A 21,773-nucleotide genomic window follows, 5' to 3' on the forward strand; every position below is an offset into this window, starting at 1 on the left:
GGGACACCTTGTTAGCAACAAAGGTATCTTGAGTTGTTAGAATAATTAATAGCTTTCATTCCCTATGTCCAGGAGGTAAAGGGTCATCCTAGCTCTGAAGTGACCTCACATTCCAAAAGGTTCCATATGAGTGGACCACCTTCTCCCCTCCATGTATGCCAGGATGGTTATGGTGCTCAAAATGAAGTTGGACACTTTCTTGGGTATATTCAGGTTTGCTACAAAGCACTTGTTAATATGGTGATTACTTTTAGGATTAAATAATACATTTAAAGCACCTAACACAGTATAGTACCCAACACAGAGAAAGAGTTCAATAGATATGGAGCTTTCTTTTGTCAACTGCCTATAAATTCTATTTGTGATTCTCTTCTGGCTCTTACCACTTTATAATTTATAATAATTCATTCCACAGATTAATGTATGTATGCAAAATAGAGATGATGAAGCACTGAACTCTTTCTGTGCTGGCTGCTGTTTTAGGTCCTGAGGATGCAGATGTGAAAGACACGGTTCCTGTCCTCATGGAGGTGACAGTCTAGTGCTCCACCTCCTTTTTCATACCTACAGAGAAAATGGTAATATTTTTATGGCACCAGGGAGTAAGATGGAGGGGATTTGAGGGACCTTTCTTGGTGAAACAATTAACTGAATTTTCTTTATACCATATAACTATGATAATTTGCTAATTATTAACATCAAAAGGCAAATAATAAAAAGGCAAATGAAAATGGATAAAATTAAATTCATTCATGTCTTATACAGAAACACCCAGTAGCTAATAACACTGATAATACTAAAAAAAAAAAAATACTCCTCCTAAATTAGTTTAAAGAATGTGAAAATACAAGCAAATTAAATCAGAGGCAAATCTAAATATTTTAAATTTGAATATCTCTGTTATGTCATCAGTGACCAAAGCAACATGCAGACTTTAACTGGGATGATTCACAGAAAGGTTATAATATGCTGTGGTGACAAGTGCTGGGGATAAACATCTTATGTGTCAAAAAAGATTACTAAAAACTAAAAAAACAAAAACAAAAAAACCCAATAACAAAAAACCACATACACACAAAACAATGATTACTGAACTAAGAAAGTTGTCAGAGGCACAGTCACACATGTAATGGTCAAACATCACTTCCAACTTCTGTAAACTTTTTCATGATAGAAAAATGATTTTGAGTTTGTCATTAGGCAACACTTCCAGCCACTACTATTTTGTGATCCACAGGTACCACTCCTGGTAGGTGAGCTGGGAAGTTCTGGTGGAGTGAATGAAGCGGCTGAGTGGATGAGAATTCTAACACGGTGTGCTACGATGGAGAGATGCCCGAGGAGCAGCGAGGTGATAACTGAGGGACACCTAACTCAAGTGGAGGTGGGCCGCAGGATTCCCGACCCGAGGCACCTGGTTTGAGTCGAGTCTTAAAGGACAAGTAGCAGTGAGTCACGACATTATCTATGCTAAGTACTTTACAGATGTTGTTTCAGTTAATTTTATTTATCAAACCTTAACATTTGTTGACTGTCTGATTCCCCAAATAAAACATAAGCTCCATGAGAGCAGGGATTTTGTCTACCTTGTTCTCCTCAGTATTCTCAGCACACGGAGCTGTGCACAGCAAAGAGTAGGTATTTAGCAATTATTCCTGAATTAATGAATTTCCCTTTCAATGATTAAACATTCATTTGTAAATTACATAGATTTGTAATAATTTGGTTCTAGACACAGAGTAGAGAAAACTTCCCTTCATTTGTACCTACTTAAAAGCATCTTTAAGAGTATAATTAAAGTTGAATATCTATTTTTAAAAAATCCTTGTATTTTAATGAATTTATCCTATGGAGGTAACTGGATACATAAGTAAAGATGCATGATCAAAAATGCTGTCTGCTACTTGAATACTGTAGAAAAAACTGGAAACAACCTGAAGTGTTTGTTGTTTTAATTGTCCCCTGTCCAATGAGAGAGGATTGGTAAAATAAATTAGTAATTAAGAGCCTGTGATCTGGAGTCAGAAACCCTGGGTTCTAATGGTGGCACTTCTACATGTTGCTTGGTAACCTCAGGCAACTTATTTCATTTTTCTTACCATCAATTTCTTCATCTATAGAATGGAAATAATAGTATCTACTCTTTTGGGTTATGTGAGAACCACATAGAGCACTTATCACAGTGCCTAGTACATAACTAAACACTTAATAAATGATAACTATTATCATTATTATTATGACTCCTCTTTTATAAAATGGCATAATAAAAGTGCTAATAAAGATATATACTGACTGGAGGAGTGATGTCACCAAGATGGCGACACAGGTCATTCCTGACTTTGCTCCCCTCACAAGAAGAACACTAACAACTATCCAAGGACAAGACACCACTGAGAGAATCCTAGAACAGGGGGGTAAGGCTGGAGCATGTCCCTGCACCACAGAGACCAAGACAGACTGCATTAGAAGGGTAAGAGGAACAGCTACAAGCTGACTGCACTGCCCTGCCCCCCACAGGCCAGCACGGCACCAGGCTGAGAGGTTTCCTCTGAGTCTACAGTTCCTCCAGTAGGAAAAGAGAGCCCAGGGGTGATATCTAGCCCCCCTAGCATTGTGGGTCACTTCTCGGGAGACCCCACTCTGGTCTCACCGCACAGGGATTGCAGGGGAATCTGTGGGGCTCGACCCCTGGGAATCTGACTGTCAGAGAAGCTTTAGTCTCTGGAGCTTCAGCTGAGGGGCTTCCAACAACCAGCACTTGGATCTTGGCAGACCGAGTTCCTACATGCAGAGCCCAAGTAGTAATCCCAACCAGTGGCGTTGCTCACCTGCAGAACCAAGTCGGTGGCGCAGCCTGACCAGGGAACTCGGCGGGGTACAGGTCTGCCCGATTTGGGTCCTCAAACGAAGAGATTTTCCAGCCCTGGAGCCTGGTCTGCCCCTGTCCAGGCAGGGAAATTGAGTCATAGCCCTGCCTACTGCTGAGTGAAGTTCCCAGCCCCACCTGACCAGAACACCCGGAAAGCTGTGTAGTCCAGCAATGCTAGAGCAGAGTCTGGCAGGCAGAACTGACAGTCTGCAGAGCAAAGCCAGTGGCCTGTTCGGCCAGGGAACTTGGGACACTGGTTGGCTTGAGTCAAGATCACTAAAAGCGTTACTGACCTTAGAGCTGGTTCTCCCACTGCGCCCAGGCAGAAACTAATTGGTAGCTCTGCCCATTGCTGAATACAGCCTTTAGTCTGTCTGAGCAGGGAACCCAACCAGAGCACATGGGAAGCTGCAGAGCTCACCCAACAGCCCTGCTTACAGCGGCAGTCGAACAGAGAGCGCTCTGGTTCTCCCCATCTACAGAGCAAAACTAGTGACTCCATCTGGCCAGAGAATTCAGTGCATAGTCTTGCCTGATTTGGGTCCCCAAACAACGAGCTGTGCAGGCCCTGGGGCCTGTCTTGCTCTGCTAAGGCAGAGAAGCTAATTCACAGGCCCACCTACGGCTGAGTAGAGTACCCAGTCCTGAGCATATCATATGCCTGACCAGAGGATGCAGGCAACCACAGAGCCCATGCTATAGCCTTCGTTTAGGCAGGGAACCAAGCCAGAAGTCCTATCCAACTGTTCTCAGCCAGTGACACACCACTTCCTCCTTACCTCAGAGCTCAGGCAGTGGCCTTGCCCAAAAATAGACACTTTGACAGAAAGCCTGACCTGCCCAAGGATACTACCAGTAGACATGTCCAGAAGCCCAAACTGAGCTGACTGGTGAAGAACTGTCTTTGCCAAAGTGAACTTGTAAAGCCTGGAAGAGGAGCCCAAATATGCAGATACTAATGTTAAGGAACCAAGGATCAGAAAATCTGGTAAACATAACACCATCAAAGAAAACTAACAAAGCTCCAATAATTCACCCTAAAGAAAGGGAGATCTATGAACTGTCAAAGAATTCATAACAACCTTCTTAAAGAAGTTTAGTCAACTATAAGAAAATAGAGAAAGACAATTAAAGGAAATTAAGAAAATAATGCATGAACAAAATGAGTTCAATAAAGAAATAGAAACCATTAAAAAAATCCCAAACAGAAATCTTAGAGTTGAAAAATACCATGACTGACCTGAAGAATTCAATAGAGAACTTCAAAAACAGACTCAACCATGTAGAAGAATGAGTGATCTAGAAGACAGACCCTTTGAAATTATCCAGTCAGGGGAGCAAAAAGAAAAAATGAAAAAGAGTGAAGAAAACCTATGTGACTTATGGGACATAATCAAAAGAAACAATACCTGCATTAAAGTAATTCCAAAAGGAGAAGAGAAAGAGAGAGGGACAGAAAAGTATATTTAAAGTAATATTGGCTGAAACGGAATACAGCTACACTGAGACATATAATTTGTCAAAAGTCAAAGATAAAGAATTTTGCAAGCAGAAAGAGAAAAGAGAGAAACTACATACAAGGGAACCCCCATAAGACTACTGGCAGATTTCTCAACAGAAATGTTTCTGGCCAGGAGAGAATGGAATGATATATTCAAAATATTGAAAGAAAAAAAAGTGTCAACCAAGGATTCTATAACTGGCAAAGCTGTCCTTCAGAAATGAAGGAGAGAGACTTTCCCACACAAACAAAAGCTGAGGGAGTTCATCACTACTAGACCTGCCTTACAAAAAATGATAAAGGGAGTTCTTTGGGGAAAAAAAGGATGGTAATTAACATCATAAAAACATAATAAGATAGCATAAAACTTACTGGTAATGATAAATACATAGTCAAAGTTAGATTCTGTAATATGGTAATTGTGATGCATAATTCACTTATAACTCTAAAGTTAAAAACTAAACGAGTAAAAATAACCATAACTGTGATAATCTGTTATTACTTATAGAATATAAAAACTATGTAAACTGTAACACCAATAACCTAAAATGTGAGGGGGCCCAGGAATGGCTAGTGGTTGTGAGCACTTAATCCAGAGGGTCTAGACTCTACTGGGGTCCAGCACTGAAGGAGACACTAGGCATTGCCTTTTAAAGAGCCATTCCTTTGTCAGCAGGGCCATAATTACTGTTCAGGCGTTCACACAGTCAACTCTGGGGTAAATTCTGATTGGTTTAAGCCCATTACAATATTGCTATCCAGTTGCCTCTGGCAATAACTGGTTTGGAGGTGGGTATGTGATTCAGTTCTGATGCAAAGGAAGTTAGCTGGGGGACATTATAGTCTGTATGTATCTGTTTATTTGATTATTTAATGTCCTACCCACTACAATGCAAGCTCCCTGAGGGCAGGAACTTCAGGTGTTTTATTTATTACTATATCCCAAAAGCCTATAATAGTTACTGACACCTGCTCACTAAGTATTTATTAAATGAATGAATGAATGAAGAATGCTAGGAAGTAGATCTTATTTCATTTAATAGCTAAAAAAAACTGAGGCTGAGAGAGTTTAAAAACACTAGCAAGTGGCTGTGGGTAAATACAATTCTTTCTTCTAAATGAGAAACTGATTTCGGGTTCAATTAACTTTCTAGCTCTGTTCTCCTCTGGATAAAGATGGATGTCAGCTGTGTACCAGGCACACTGCTTGTGGTAACAATGCCCCAACTGGTGGAAGCATCTGGGCTTGGGTGACTCTGTATGAACTGAAATACCTGGTGGGAAGCAATAGGTTTGGGCTCTCCTGAGTGTGGTGACTCCTGTACTGGGCATGTCCTTACGGGAACCACTGTGCACAGGTTATTATAAGAGACACTGGTTCTTGTGGAACATGGGGCATCTAAGCCTGGGTGGTTCCTCCACCTGCCAGGTGTGAGTCTTATTCCCTTGCACCTGTGCTGTCTCCTGGACAGCTGTGTGGACTGCTATGCGAACTACTCGCACTAAAGAGAAATGCTTGACGCTGCCTCGCTGCCATGCTATTTTCTGGCCCGGATCCAGAGTGCCTAGTGTGGCCTATGGTCACTGTGTGACTCTACATGTTTACTTGAATCTGCTAGTGAACCTTACAGTGGTAAATCAAGAATTTAAACCCAGACCTTATCATATACCCCATGATCATTCCACTATTCATTCATAAAATAATAACTAGTTATAGAATATTTGAGATAAATTACAATAAGAATTTTGATATTTTTTATGACCAGCCACAATAATCCTTGGGCTCATACTAGAGAACACTACTGAATAATTTCTAAAACTTTTATAGAATATTATACAAATTAAAAAACAAAACAAAATAAAACCCCATTGATGAAAAAGAGTCTATGACTAGTAAACTGCATATACTATCTACAGAACATAAAAATAGCATTAATCCTCTCAGTTGTCTCTAGGGGGTCTGAGTAAAGACTCAAGTCCTTTCTCTACAATTTCAGTGTGCAAGGAAATGAATGAACAAAAGATTGTTGGAGTCAACTAGGAGTGGGAGAGTAAGAAGACTGAAAGTCTACGACGAGTGCTAAAACATAGATTATTCATTAGAGTGTTAAAAAAACAAAAGATTTGAGGGACACAAGCCTGAGTTAACATCAACTGAATGAAGATACACGAGAGGCTTGAAAAGATTTGCACTCCATTGCTGGAGATATGATTTTAAAGAGATGTGGTTTGAAAACATTTTAGGTAACAAAGGCATGGAACAAAATGCAGATGATGGAAAACTCATTTCAGGTTTCCACCATTAACATGCTAGGGTGGGAGATGGTCCACTTCCCAATGACTTGAACTACACTGAAAAGTTCGGATTGTCACTCAGTTTTCATATGGCTCTATAAAATTACTTTAAAAACAAACAAGCTGTCAAAAAATAATAGAGAGTTTACCACTGTTTTAAAATGTATAATGTGCTTTCACTCGTGGCCATGATGGAGTAAAAGAGACAGAGATTTACCTTCCCATCATAAACAACCAGAAAACCAGACGATATATGAAACACGATATATGAAACAACGTTTCCAATACTGGCTAACAGCACTGCAGGACTGTGGTTCACCAGAAGGGAACCAAACAAGAGGAGCTCTATGAATGCCTAGTTTGTTGCAGGGAGGCAGTTTGGAAGCCAGTGGAAATAGTAGCTTGAATAAGTCCTGGAGCTGGCACAGGGCAGGGAATAGTTCATATTCCCACCAGCCCTAGAGGAAATGCTCATGACACACGGGACATCCGGGAGGGCCCTCGGAAGGGTACCAGTATCGGGAATAAATGAGCCCTGTTAAAACAGCCATGATAAATAGACTCCTTATTAAAAGGCAGCTTGTCATCACCTTTATTCAAGAGATGGAGTGCTTTACTTAGTGTTCCAATAAATAGGCTTGAAAATCATTGTTGCAGCTTTTCTATTTTCAAAATATTTTAGCTATTCTTAAACTAAGAACACTATAACTTGACTAAAACTGATTTTGCCCTTTATCTCGCAAACATGAGCATAAACTTCCTTTTATTGCTTTTCCTAAAAATTTTACTTCAGGTCTGTGAGGTTCTGTAAATTTACTGCTTATACTAACAAAGTTTATGTACATCCTAAACAGCGAAATGAATGTACAATGCTGAACTATAGTCTTTCAACTACTACAAGATTTTTAAAATTTGACAGTTGCGTAAGTGTTGTGTTTTTAAATGTATCTTTTCATAATGCAATTAGCTATGTTTTGCTTGTGTGATTTAATAAATCATGAATAATAAAAAGTGGTGTATATGCTTCAAAGAATAGAATGCCGGCTTATCTGGTTTTTCACACTTTCTAGAATAAAAAGGATCTGAGAGTAATAAAAATGGTGAGTTTCCAGAAAGATCTATTGTCTGTAATGACATTGTTATTGGTGATCCAGCATCACTGTCATGGTCGCTTTACCTATTTCTTAACCAAATTAGTCTTAGTACTTAATGCAGAAATGGTCTTAACCATCCAATTTTACCTCCTGAAAAATCCAACAAAAGAACCAACTGCCCACCCCCGCCACTTTCCCACTGCCCAGAAAATCTCAACACATACAAACATATAAATAACTTAATATTTGAGCCTCATCTGGGGAAAGCAGACTTTCCATAAGCAAGTTATTAACATTTTCTTGACATGTGATAGATATTTTCAAGTTATGTCTATTTGTGGATTTAAGTTAAAAATTTATACAGAAATATGAATATGATTGAAATGGCTAAGAAAATTTTATGTTAACCCATTTTGGTTATTTCTTACCTCTTTCTGTAGGATTTCTTCTCGAACTTGAGAAACTACAAGAGACTCTTGTTTACTCTGCAGCTCATTAACTTGATTTTGGAAATGTTTTATAAGTACCTAGGAAATTGTTAGAAGTACTGAGTTAATAAAGCTTTTCTTTGAACGTTATTTGAAAAAGAAAGCCAACTAATGACTTTTGTTTGTACTAAAAAATAAAAAAGATCCTGATATTTTAAAATTACCAAATTCTAAGAGAGAAATAAACTGCCACAGGAATTAAGTTCACTGAATGAATTAAAATCATTGATAAGTTTGTTACTTTGTTTCCACATTTAATATAAAACTCCACACCTATTACAAATTAATGACTGTAACTACTTAGCCTCTTGATAAAGAGGCTATTTAGTATTTAGTATCTAGCGTTTTTCTTCTGGAGGCCCGAAAAATATCTTTGTATTAAAAGTACCTTTCAATCTGTAAAGTAACAAAAATAAAATACCTTTTAATCTATGAAGTCTTGAAGCATTTTGAAGAAAGTGGTCAATATTATCTTTACACTTAGTGTTTAAGCAGAATTTTTTTATAAAATGACTAAATAAAGATAACACAAACCTAATAATATCTGTAAAATGAATGTGAGTCATATTTTTAGACAAAGAAACTAAATACATAAACAAATACTTTCATTAAGGAACTGAAAACTTAGGAAAAATTCACATATCTTATCTCTAATGCTTTACTTTTATGGTTTTAACAATCAGACTATGCCGGCTTCCATTTATCTCTCAATTTTACAATATTACATTTAGAACTCTGGGAAAATAACATATTTATGGCCCTGTAGCATGACACCACTTTTCCCACCTCTTCCAGACTGCTCTGTACTATATAATCACTTGATACAATGTTTACACCGCCCACTGACACCCCACTCCTATGGGGAGAAAGCTAGAGAGGTTATTTGCAAGGCTACATGAATAGTTACTTTCGAAAAGTAAATCTTTTTTCATTGAAGTATTAAGACAGTCAAAGTTCTTTGTTTCTGAGCTTCTTGAAATTAAATTACAGACCTCATTACATTTCACCCTTAAATAGCCCATTAGTTCAACATGTATCTCCTTATAATAAGGGCCTTTGCTCAGAAAATCACAGTAACATTTTACACCTAAGAAAATTTACAATAACTTCATAATATCTAATATCCAGTCCATATTCAAACTTCCCAGTTGAGCGATTTGTTTATAATTAAGAGGCCGTTAAATAATTATAGGTGGGAGAGGTGATGAGATAATTATTTCTTGACGTTTTCCCCCAGGTTTGCTTTTAAAAATTAAAAACTATAGAAAAGATGGAGAGCATAATGAAAATTTATATATTCTTCAAATTGATTTACCAATTACTAACATTTTGCCATATTTACTTTTCCTTTCATGGATACACCATTTGAAAATAAGTTGCAGATATAAGTTCTATTTTCATGCTGTTTTTTCAACCTGCTAACACCACAGAAGATGGGCCGCCAGAGTAGGTATTCATAGATATTCCAAGTAGACATACATACTATCCAAGAAGGAAGACACATTTGGGGAAATGTGAGCTGTCAGCATACCCTGTCATAATTCTTAGAAGACTATGCTTCATAATGGCTGGAGCTGCGTACATCTGTCTGTTCATTATTTTATCCCCAGTGCCTGACTGTCTATAGACCCCAAATCATTCCTTGTTTAATAAAGGAAAAGAAATGGGGCAAGAAGAATGACTAGGATAATCACTTGTCAGTTGGGACTTGGGGTGGAGAGGGATGGTTCAACATTCAAGTTCAAGTACTAAGGCCCCAGTCACATTAGACATGTCCCTGAACCATCCCTTACAGGGACAAAACTGTAAAAACACATATTTAGAGGTATAACTTGAAAGTAGAATAGTTAAATATGTGGTGATGGCAATCTCTCTTATGAAAAAAAAATCAGGCTGACAATAATTTCCCATTTTTAACACAAACTTCAAAAAGTGAAGTTAAAATATTTCCAAATTAATGTTCCGTTAACAGTCCCGGAAAAAAAAATGACATTAACGTCAAAGAAAGTTTGTTAAAGTCCCCTACCTCTTGAGTTGCTATTTTACGATTCAGTTCAGCTACTTTGGAAGAAGAATTTTCTACTGCATTTTGGCAGAGGAGTTTCTCTATTTCTCTCTGATGAGATGCTTTGAGAGATGTGATGTGTGCTGCAGTGTCTTCCTTGACCCTTTAGGGCAAATGAAAGAAAACCACACATAAAAGTGGCTCTTCTACCTCTAATTCAGAGTTAGCACAAAAATAGTGTAAGAAGCCTGGAAATTAAAGAAGCAAAGGGAGAGAGGACACCAATATCCACTGCACTGTGCTAGGCGATTTACATATTATTGCCTATGAGTACTTACAACCACTCCACGAGCTCACTGTTGTGTGCTGAATTTTATAAGAGCAAACCCAAGTTTAGGAAAGAGCGATATATCTACGGTCCCAGATCACTGAGTCACAGAGCTGGGGTTCAAGCCCAGCAGAGTTGAACCCCAAAGTCTGGGCCTTCCACATGACCCCCAGCCTAGGGCTGCACTTTCTGAGGGAATCAAATGTTCTACGTGTTCTGTTGGAGTCAGAGCAAAGGGCCTGCCATTTTGTCAGATTTCTTGCTCAGATTCTTACTTGGAAAATCACAGTTGTTTCCTTTAGAATCTCAATGCTTCGTCTCTAGGCAACATTCACCAGGTTTTGGTCCATGTGTATGACTCCAGGCCTCAAGGCATTTTGAGAGGAAAAAATGATCTTTACGTAATTCTTAGGACACACGGTAATCTGAACCTAATTAATTTGGACCCTTAAGTGTGAGAGATTATTCATTTGTCACTGTGGCAAAACTGATGCATTCAGAGGCAGTTTAGTAAATGGTAAAGTTATGACTAAAGACTTGATACATTTCTTACAGATAAACATTTCCTCTCTTATCAGAAAAATTAAAAAATGACAGGATTTTACTCAAAGCAGATATTTAGTAAATCACTGTTGATACTTATTAATATGGCAATTCTCAAACCACAAACAAATATATCAGTTGCTTATTTGACTATCTGAATATTTCTTCATGGAAACAGCGAGATTAGGGTCCTAGGAAAAGCATAAAATTGAAAGCACCCATGCTATCACTGAACTATAGTAAAAACAGCCTAAAACTGGGACTAGGAAGGTTACTCATCACTTCTCCGACCCAGAGCTGTCTGAGAAAGAGCATAACAATACTAAAATTTATGTATAGGAAAATTTACAGGAAAAACCTGAATTTTTAATTATTTCTAGGAAAGAATGTGATTCTCTCCAAATAGCTTCACTGCTACTATCACATTCAGAACTAAAGAAACAAGGTTTCAGTTTGGAAGCAATACAGTGGCAGGATGACTCAATCAGACGTGGCTGGCAATCAATCACTAAGCATTGGAGAAGTGCTTCCTATGCTCATTCTGCTCCTACACCAGGTTGTAAAAGGATTTAAGGAAACCTTACATCCATTCTCAAGCAGCTGTAAGGCGGTATATGATTAATGCTTTCTTGGCGTATGTAAGTTATATAGCAATTGGAGGCGGGAGCAGGAAATTTCCTGGGAAGCTCTAGTGAATATTTTGTGGAAGAGGTAGGACTTGAAACATGAACGAGCAAAAGGCAGTAAAGAAATTCGACAGGTTAGGCCCACCGACTAGTACTAGAATAGTGATGGGACTTGAAATGCCAGGTAGAAATTGAGTCTTGATACTTGAGGAAGCTGGGAGTCAGTGGAGGGCAGAGTGACTCAGATACAGAAGTACTGAAAGAATATTAATAGTTTTTAAGCAAGATGATTGAGGGAGACAGAAACCAAAATCAGAGAGATTAAGGTGGGAAAACTGTCTAGTAAAGCAGGTAGGCCGCACTACAGTAAGGAAGAAAGCAAAATAAGAAATAGCTATAAGGAAGTACTCCACAGACTGTGAACCCACAGAATAAAGGAGGTAAAGGTGGGCCTGGCAATTGAATAAATATGATCATAGTCAGAATGGGGAAGCTGGAAAGAGAAACTACTCTATGGGTAAAAAACAGATAAAATTCGAGATACTGCTGATTCCTAGAGGAACAATCCAACAAATATTTAGTTGTAGATTTAAATCTGAGCTCAGGAAAGAGAACAAGCCTTAAAAAGTAAATAGAAGTCATGGTCCACAGAAGCCATAAGAATGGATGAGTTTAGCAATGGAGAAAGAAAAGAGACTAAACAGAAAGCTAAAAACGGAACTTTGGTAGAATTTCAGATTTTCAAGGAGGGAGAATAAAGAGGAGTCAGGAGTCAGTTAAAAGGAACAGAAAAGGAGTTTTAGTCAGAGCGGCCAAGCCTTGGAAGGGAAGGGAGGAAAGCACTCCGGGAAAGGCAGTGTAGTCAACAATGTCAAGGAAAGGAAATTCCTTTGGTCTGGAAAGGTCATTACTGAAAGGCCAGGGTTAAGAGTGCAGCAGATGAGAGCCATATTTAAGAGGAGGTGAGGTGGAAAGAGCAGAGGAGGCTACTTGTGGAAAACGGGTACTGAAAGCACGAGGACTAGAACTAGGACTGAGGGACGAAAAAGATGCGAGCCCGTCAGGAGGCCCAGAGGAGAGGCAGGAGACGGTACTTAGAGATTCTCAGAAGGAAAGGATGAGTGTAACAGTTCTTGAAGGCATGGATGGACGTGATCAAGAGTTATTCTGGAAAAGAGGACTTTTTCCTCTTAGAATGTCAACTAGATTTAACAGCTGTTTTCTGACAGCAATCTGCTTATGGCAGTCATAAATAATGTTCACTTGCAAGAAGGCCCAGTGGGTCAGAGTATTAACCCCATTTAGATACATGCAGAAAAACAAGACTGGTCAGCCTCAGGACATGGAGATTCAGGTTCAACAGAATCTGGGCTTCCAACAGGTAGAGAATCCTCCTCTGAAATACACACCTATGCTTCACAATGTAATGCAATTTCTTAAAATTTGGTGTGATGAATTCTGTTTAGGGACTAACTAAATACATCTTAAAATTTTTATCTTTTTACATCCCCATATATTTACAAATTCACATTTTACCTTTTCATAGAATTTTCAAATTGGTTCATTGCTACTTCAGATTTCATCTTCAGTTCATTCCTCTCCACAGTTAATCTCTCCAGTTCACTTTTCAATCTGCAGTTTTCTTGTAAAACCTCTGAAATACGGGAATCAGTAAATGTATGTGGTTGGTAAGGCTTGCCATCCAGGGTTCCAGAGAAAGGGGCAGTATTTCTTTTACCTGGGTGCAGAACATCTTTCTTCACCCTTTTTGCAGTCACTTCCTCTCTACCCTTAGAGTTCTGGTGAGACAGCATCATTCTTCTCTCCTTCTGAAGCCTCTCCACAGTCTTCGAAAGGTCTTGTATCTCTCTCCCCTTTGCAGCCAGCTCCTCATTGAGTCTTACCAGTTTAGCTTTAGCATGAGCCTGTTCCACCTGGAATTCTATAGACTGGAAATCTTTATCATCTTTGTCATTTTTCTTGAGTTCTAATTCAGCATTCCGATGTTTCAGAATGTCTATTTCAGCTCCAAGGTTTCTTATAGTGAGTTGATGGGCTTCCTTAATGTCGTCGAGTTCCTTCTCCAGTGCTTTACCCCTGGAGGAGCTGTCATGTTGGTTCTGGGATGCTTCCTTCAATTTGTAGGCAAGCAGCTGCTCCTGTTCCTCTAGTCTTTGTTCATACTGAATCTGAAAAAAAGAATCCATGTAACGCCAAACCACTGCTAAACATTTCATTACTGAAGCCCTGCATGCTACCAGGCCCTACCTAGTTCTTCATTCAGGTACTCATTACATATTCTGATGCCTCCAACTCTGTGTTCCTTGAGTCAGTCACATGTATTGAAGTCCTAATCTTTGAAGAGCATAACATTACATATTCTCAATATATGTCATATAATTTCATTATTAATATATTGCTTCATAAATGTTAAATTACACGTTTTTATATACCCCTAAAATTTAATTTTAAACCTTACCATCAAACCAATTATTGTGTACCCTTCTCTGTGCAAACTGACAAACTATACTCTTTGAGAACAAATAGGGAAAGCAATTGGGAGTATTGAAGCCTTTAAGAAATAGCACATTTTCAACTTCCTAAAATCAATTTAGAAATCTCATAGAGTATAAGTCAGCTTGGAATTTGTATACTGGAGCTTTAGTATTATAAACGAAATAACCTAAATAGTTTACTCTGGAGGGAGGCACGGACAGTGTTTATTCATCATTAAATATATTTTGAATATACTGAGCTACCACTGTGTGCTAGGTTCTAGAGAAAAAGAAACTCAGTTCCTGCCTTCAAACAGTTCACAGGCTGGGAGGAGAGCGACATGGCAACAGTTTCAACACCCTATGGTAACCACGACAACGGGCCTGTGAACACGGTGCAGAGGGGACAAGGCACTCGAGTGTGTCTGCAGGTCTAGGAACGTGGGAAGACTGCACAGAGGGAGCACATTTAAGTTCAGCCTTGAGGGATGAGTGTAAAATTGGGGATAAGTGGAAGCAGGGACCTTTTGGAAGTAGGAAGAGCACATGTGAAGGCAGCTGAATGCTTGGTGTGTACTGGGAAGAAATGAGAGGAGGAAGTGGCAGGAAGTGAGCAGGAACAGGAGTGGGATGGGGCAGGGATTGCAACAAAGGAAAAAGTTAGCATGGGTAGGTTTAGATACATAAAAATGGGGTTGTGGGTTGGAATTTTTGCGACTATTTGGTCAGTGAAATACTAATAAATAATTGTAATTATTATGATCATTTATTGAGTGTTTGCTACACTCCAGAAATGGTACTAGGACTTTACACATATTCTGCCATTCAATCCTTCCAATAGCCGATGAATTAGGGATTAAGTAATTAAAATATTTATTGAGTATCTACTCTGTGCCAGGCACCTTGCTGAATGATGGAATACAGCAGTCAGTAAAAGCAGAACAGCCCCAGCCATCATGAAATCCCAAAGCTGGATGGGGAGAGGGATCACTAACGATCCAATCAAAATGGCTACAAATGTGGTGGATGCAATGAAGGGGAGCTGCATGGGGCTAGAGAGCCTAGAGAGGGAATCGGTCTACCAGGGAGACCAGGGAAGGTCTCACTGGGGAAGACATGCTTGGGTTGAGAGCTGAAGGGCAGGAACACCTTAACTGTGAAAGAGGAGAGCAGAGCACACCAGTCAGAAGCAACAGAGTATACATATTTTTGTGGCTGTAGGAAACATGGCAAGTAGGAGAAACAGGTCAGTATGACTGGATAGAGGAAGCACGGTGTGAGAAAACACTGGAGAGAAAGGAGGGGCCTGGCCATCCATGGATTTGTAGGCCATTTATCCTAAGAGAAACAGGAAGTTACTGAGGGGTATAAACAAAGGAGTGTGTGTGTGTGTATAAGACAGAGAGATATGAAAATATATTTTTGACTTTAGTGTCAAGAGCTGATTAGAGGATGGGGTGAAGTGCATATGTGTAGACTAGTAAGGAGGTTGTGACAATAATCCAGGCCATTTTTTACCTTTTATTAATGATGGTCATAGAGTGACATGGTGATGAAAAGGAACAGAGGAATTGAAAGAAATTTAGGAGTAAAAGTGGCATAAACGGCAATAAGTCAGTTATTACCACCTGTCTTTTACATATGAGGACACTGAGGCACAGAGACGTTAAGTAATTAGCACAAAGTCATGAAGCTATAATGGTGAAACTGGGCCCAGACTGAAGCCTGGTCTGACTCTACAGCCTGTGTGTTTTCCATTACGCTCCAGTCTCCCATGTATAGGAGGCAAGTCTGCTAAAAGCAGAGTGGGGCAGGGGTGGGGGCAAGACGAACTTGATGGAAAGTTTGGAGGGAACACTTAGGGCAGTGGAAGAAGGAACTGATTAGCCACATGCACTAGGCTTACCAAGTAGCACTGAGGGAATTCTGGAGCCTGGATATCTACACACCTGTGGCGGCCCTCCTTTCACAATGCGCAATTTCCTTCTGAAGCACAAAGCTGTGTGAGTAGAGGGGTGGAGAAGGAGGTGGGTAAACTGCCGCAGAGGGCGAGTAAGTCACGGGTGGTTGAAAACTGGGTAGTTAAAGGAGGAGTACACCTTGGAATTCAGGATAGTGAGAGAAGAAAGTGAAGCAGGTAGGGGCTGAGAGATTTGAAAAAAGTGGGTGGAATAAAGGAAACCCAAACTCCGTGCTACGACCTTAACTAGCAGGCCAATGTATTTCTAGGTTCTCAACCTTCTGTTTCTGGAATCTAATATTCTATCATGTGTTGCTTCTCTCAGGACAGAAATCTGTGGGGAATGAGATCTGCTTCCCAGAAGCAGGGACATAGGGTTTGAGGCCTCACTCTGTCCCTCACCAGCAGCAGAACCTTGGGCAATACAGTTAAACTGTGAACATCTCAGTTCCCTCATCTGTAAAACAGGGTAAAAATATCTATTTCTCACAGGGACGGGAAAGATTATGCAGGATTAACTAAAACGTCTGTGAAAGCACCCAGCATGAATTACTGCAGAAACCATGCGCTCAACAAATTTTTAAAAGTAAATTAAATGTCACGTCCTGTTTCATACTTGGTCATACTAGCATTTGTATTTTCCGATTCATTCCTGATGAAGGATCAGAAAACTTGGACAGTAAGACATTTTCAGCAGATGCTGCCCTGGCCCCGGCTCTACCCCCAAAACATATTCTTCTCTCACGACCTCTCCCTTGTCTAGGTGAATTTCAGAAAAATATTTTCAACTCTGGTAGTTTTTTTTTTTTTTTGTGAGGAAGATCAACCGTGAGCTAACTATCCATGCCGATCCTCCTCTTTTTGCTGAGGAAGACTGGCCCTGAGCTAACATCTGTGCCCATCTTCTTCCACTTTATATGGGACACCGCCACAGCATGGCCTGACAAGTGGTGCGTTGGTGCGCGCCTGGGAACCGAACCCGGGCCGCCAGCAGCGGAGCATGCACACTTAACCGCTACGCCACGGGGCCAGCCCCATCTCTGGTAATTTTTTAAACATTTCATACTGAATATATATCTGAGATGTTTTACACTGCCCTTCATGACTTAATTTCCACAAATTCTAATATCATTGAGAAGGACTTATGTAAAGATTATCCTGCGCTTGATTATTCCATGTTTGAAGTTGGTAAAGGAGGACAAAAAGATAGGACAGGTCTACGTTTCTTTGACATCTGTTGGCACTCGTGGTAAAGGTTCTGTGGGAAAGGACGTTTAGAGCTATTTGTTAAAATGAGACCTAAGCAGCTTTTAGCCCTCATGGTCATCTCTGAGCCCCATCTCCATGGCTACCTGGCACTTACCTTCATTTTCTGAAACTGTTGTTCCATGGTGCGAAGGCTTTTCTTTGCTTCTTCATCTTTGCCCTCCAGATCAGCTTCTAGTTTTTTTATTCTTTTTTCCATAAATTCCACTGTATTTCTATCCACTGTATCACCAGCTGCCGATGCAGCCAATATTAAAGCAGGTAAAGAATTGGGATATCTTCTCTTTAGAATTCCTTCCATTTCCTTAACCTATTAAAATATTTTTGTATACATGTAAGGTCACAAATATATTAAAATTAAGCAGTTTAATGTATAAACTTAGATTATGCTACATCAGTCATGTCTAGATTTCAAAGAGATGTTTACATTACATCTGAAGACTGAATCAAATGCACAGAAACACAAATTAATTCAAATTTTATATCCCTAGATTACCTGATTAAAACACCCTCTACGTAACATCTAATTAAGTACTGGTTAATTTACAGAAATCCTCTTACATTCATTTGAAACAGATCTTGGGACTATTATACTAGTAATAGCCAGTGTTTTTGAGGACAAAGCTCTTTCTCCTCCCTTTTTTCCACAGACCTCCTCAGATGATAGTGTTTACACTATCTACTGACTGAGAAATTACTCATATGCACACGAATGCGGGAACTTTTTACAATAAACATACAGCTTCCTAAGCACCTGCCCCTGCCTACAAACACCTCCACCCTACCCCGCCCCCTCCAAATGAAGTGTAACCTATTTTAAAGTGACTTCTTTCAATTAAGAAGCAAGGAGGATTACATGACATTTAATGAAGTCTTCATAAAAGACTAATTTTCATTAGTCTATAAAATAGTAACATATTATATGGTCTTTCTGTAAGAAAGAACAGCACTAGAGTGCACCGAAATTACAGCTTGACATTATATATGCATATGTCTGTATACCTGCTTCTGTTAAAGGTATTATGGTTAAAATATCTTTGAAAAACATAGATTAAAATACTAAATTCTTTGTTGAACAGTTTTCTAGCCTCTGAACATGCAATAAAACAGCACCTGAGAGGCAGTCTAGTGGTTAGAGCACACCTGGAGTTAGACTGCGCCACCAGCTTCATGACCTGTGTGAACTCCTCCATCAAAATCTCTTTAGCCTCATCAGTAAAATGGGGACGATAACAATACCAATTTTACGGCATTTATACAATTAAGTGAGGATCAAATGACACTCATCTTGGTGAAGTGCTTGCAGAGTGCCCAGCATGTAATGAGGGCTTGAAGATGTCACCTTTTATTATGATCTGGTCTCAAAACTACTTTTCCTAAGACAGGATGGGCTGCTGATGCTCATGGTCCTGTTTATAGACTGAACATTGCTCATATGAGATATTTAAAGGTCACATCATTTGCAAAGTTAATAGCAAATACTTCCACTCATGAAGACCTCTTGCACATTAATAAATGTACCATAAACTGGGATATATCCAGATACAAATATCAATCACTTACTTCATTTCCAAAATTTTCAAAGCTTTGCTTACTCCGGTATTAAAAATCTAGTTATTTGAATTAGATATAAGTATATAAAGGTATATACTTGCACATATACAACAAATCTATTAAAAAGAGATCAAGATTTTTAAAAAATGAATTGGTTTTAACATTTACAATTAATGCATTCATTTAAAATTTTAAGATATATTTTCAATCTAATTTTGATATCTTGAAATGTATATTACTTTTTTTGGGAAAATTAGATTTTATTTGTATCTTCTTTAATTCTGTTTTTTAATATTACTCTTTGGTCACTGATAGCAGTGTGGCTGTCATACAAAGCAAATTTTCTTAAAATTCTCACTGGAAATTAAACTATGGAATACTCCATTAAATAAAAGCATGAACAAATGCACATAATCTGAAATTTTCGTTATAATACATATCTAATTAGCCCCATTTTTACCAACATGCTATTTAGTAAAGGAGATATTTTATTCTACAATTAATCTATTTCAGAATATGGCTCCAAAATGATTCTTTATATATTATGATACACCTTGATTATAAAACATATATTAAAGTTTAAAATCATTATGACAGAAATGTTCATGGGAACAAAACTAATACAATCTGAAATGTGCATGCAGCAAACCATACAAAATACTGTTAATGAATAAGAGTTTAGAAAGATATAATCTAAGATGATAAACTAATACATTTTTAATGAAAATGTTAATAAAAGAGAGAGGTTACTTTTTCTGCTCAATATGAACCACCATTTCAAGTCAATTTTGCTTTTAAGCATGCTTTGTGTTTTTACTCTCAGACATTCAGTTCTACATTATTTCTCTTAAAGTCACCTAGTGGAGAAGTGGTTCCTTTGCTCTTCTCTCTCACCATGCTGGACGGCTTCTTCTACATTGGCTAATCTGAATCTTAAGCACTGAAGAAGAGCCCAGCAATCCTGGACTAGAGTTATTTCAGAATATTTCTAGCTCTTTGAACCACCTTTGTCCTGTTCCTTTCCTGGCCACTGAACCAAACTACCAAATCAGACCTTTTCATATAAGAACAGGTCCTGTAAAAGTAACAAAGTTAATTTTTTGCTTAGTTCTGCTTCTTCTCATAAAACTGGGATAATATTCAGTCCAGTGATGACCTCACAGTTTTGGGTTTGTGATAGAATAATAGCCGTACGTTTAAGTGTCACGACTTGACTACAGAATCATGACCCCTTATGAACAGGACTGGAAATTCTTATTTTGTTTTAATATTTAGTTATGAATACAAATGCTACATTATAGAAAGTCTTAAAAACAGAAGGAAAGAGTTAATATTCTACCCCACAAAACAACTACCTCAATGAAAAAAGTCTTTATCCTAACGAGTGTCACTATATGATTTTTTAAAGAGGTCTCCTAGCGACACTGACCATGAAATGAATATCTCTAAGCCTAAACAAGTGAGCAAGAGCTCAAAATTATGGCCAGCTCTTTAGGAGGCTGAATGTTCCGTTTCTAGGGTGTTTTACAACACTTCCCAAGCACTACAAACATGCTCCCAACTCAAGGATCTCTGTTCCTGTACTCCTCTCTCACCTGTCTTTCCTCAGGAGAAGGAATCCTAACTCTACACCCAGAGTTTCAACTTCTGCTTCTTTCTTCCTGGGTATCTAATAGAGCTGGGATGAAAAATAACCTTTCATCAATTGCTCGACCATCTAATACGGCACATTAGTCTAAAACTTCTTTATTTTTTAGCTATAGATTATATGTAAAATGATAAAAGCTGTAGATTACATATAAAATGACGTTGTTTACTACTTTTATTAATGTTACTTTAAATACTGCATATCAAGTACATTTAAAGTAAGGGCAGTTCTGTATTAAGATACATGAATAAAAACAAGAATTTCCAGGTTGACTACATCTTGTAGGAACTTCTGAAAAAAAAGAGAAAACAAAAATGCACTGTATATAAAATACCTTAATGAAAATTTACCCTGAACACGTACTTGTCGTTCTAGATCCTGAATTTTTTTGGCATCAGCTGCTTTATCTTTTGAACGTATCTTCTGCTGAATAGACGGATTTGCAGATTCAGCTCTCAGTTTCTCAACCTATCAATAAGTAAAGAACACGTTAAGAAGCATATTTAAAACATACCATAGAAACACCAGGAGAGAAGCATAATGATAGTATCCATTCATTTATTAATTTCCAGATATGGCACTGTGCTGGAAATATGGAGGGCAAACAAGACAAGCCAGGTCCCTGCTCTCCTGGTGCCTATGCTCTAGTAGAAGACAGCTGATAAGCTAATAAAGTAAATCAATAAGTAAATAAAGTAACTTCAGATAGTGACAAGTGCTATGAAGAAAATAAAACAGAGAGAAGGAATGGGAAGAAAGAGTCAGAGGGAGCGGGATCGGCAGCCACATTTGATAAGGTCAGGAAAGGTCTTTCTGGGGAGTAGAAATTTGAGCTGTGACTTGAACAAGTGAGACATGGAAAGAACTGAGGCCAAAGTAATCTAGGTCAAGACAACAAGTGGAACAAGCCTGGCATGTTCAAGAATCAGAGGGAGGTCTGGTGTGGCGGAAGGAGAGTGACTCGTGGGAGTGTGGTATGATGAGGCTGGAGAGGCAGGCAGGGTTCAGACCACATGGGACCTGACAGCTCATAAGGAGCTTGAATTTATTCTCAGTCTAATCTATAACAGACTACATCTAAAGGCAAACTAAAACCAAAAC

The 21,773-nt window shown here is 38.7% G+C and overlaps 1 protein-coding gene across 6 annotated transcripts in view; it reads right to left on the reverse strand.

Annotated features, from left to right (window-relative positions):
* The window catches only part of CEP162 (centrosomal protein 162), a 91,128-nt gene that overhangs the window by 13,900 nt on the left and 55,455 nt on the right, over positions 1 to 21,773 (reverse strand). For 4 of the 6 annotated variants that reach the window (XM_004422082.3, XM_087443838.1, XM_087443841.1 and 1 more), the window contains 5 exons: positions 21,036 to 21,140; positions 17,568 to 17,780; positions 13,286 to 13,938; positions 10,274 to 10,415; positions 8,188 to 8,286 (listed from right to left, as the gene is read on the reverse strand). In XM_004422082.3, the coding sequence (XP_004422139.1) occupies positions 8,188 to 8,286; positions 10,274 to 10,415; positions 13,286 to 13,938; positions 17,568 to 17,780; positions 21,036 to 21,140 (1,212 nt within the window). The remainder of the gene's footprint in view (positions 1 to 8,187; positions 8,287 to 10,273; positions 10,416 to 13,285; positions 13,939 to 17,567; positions 17,781 to 21,035; positions 21,141 to 21,773) is intronic. The other 2 variants (XM_087443839.1, XR_015555217.1) reach the window with 2 other exon arrangements.

Source organism: Ceratotherium simum, chromosome 19, assembly GCF_057802395.1.
Source record: "Ceratotherium simum simum isolate JZ-2026a chromosome 19, ASM5780239v1, whole genome shotgun sequence".
In the NCBI taxonomy this organism is placed as follows: Eukaryota; Metazoa; Chordata; class Mammalia; order Perissodactyla; family Rhinocerotidae; genus Ceratotherium; species Ceratotherium simum.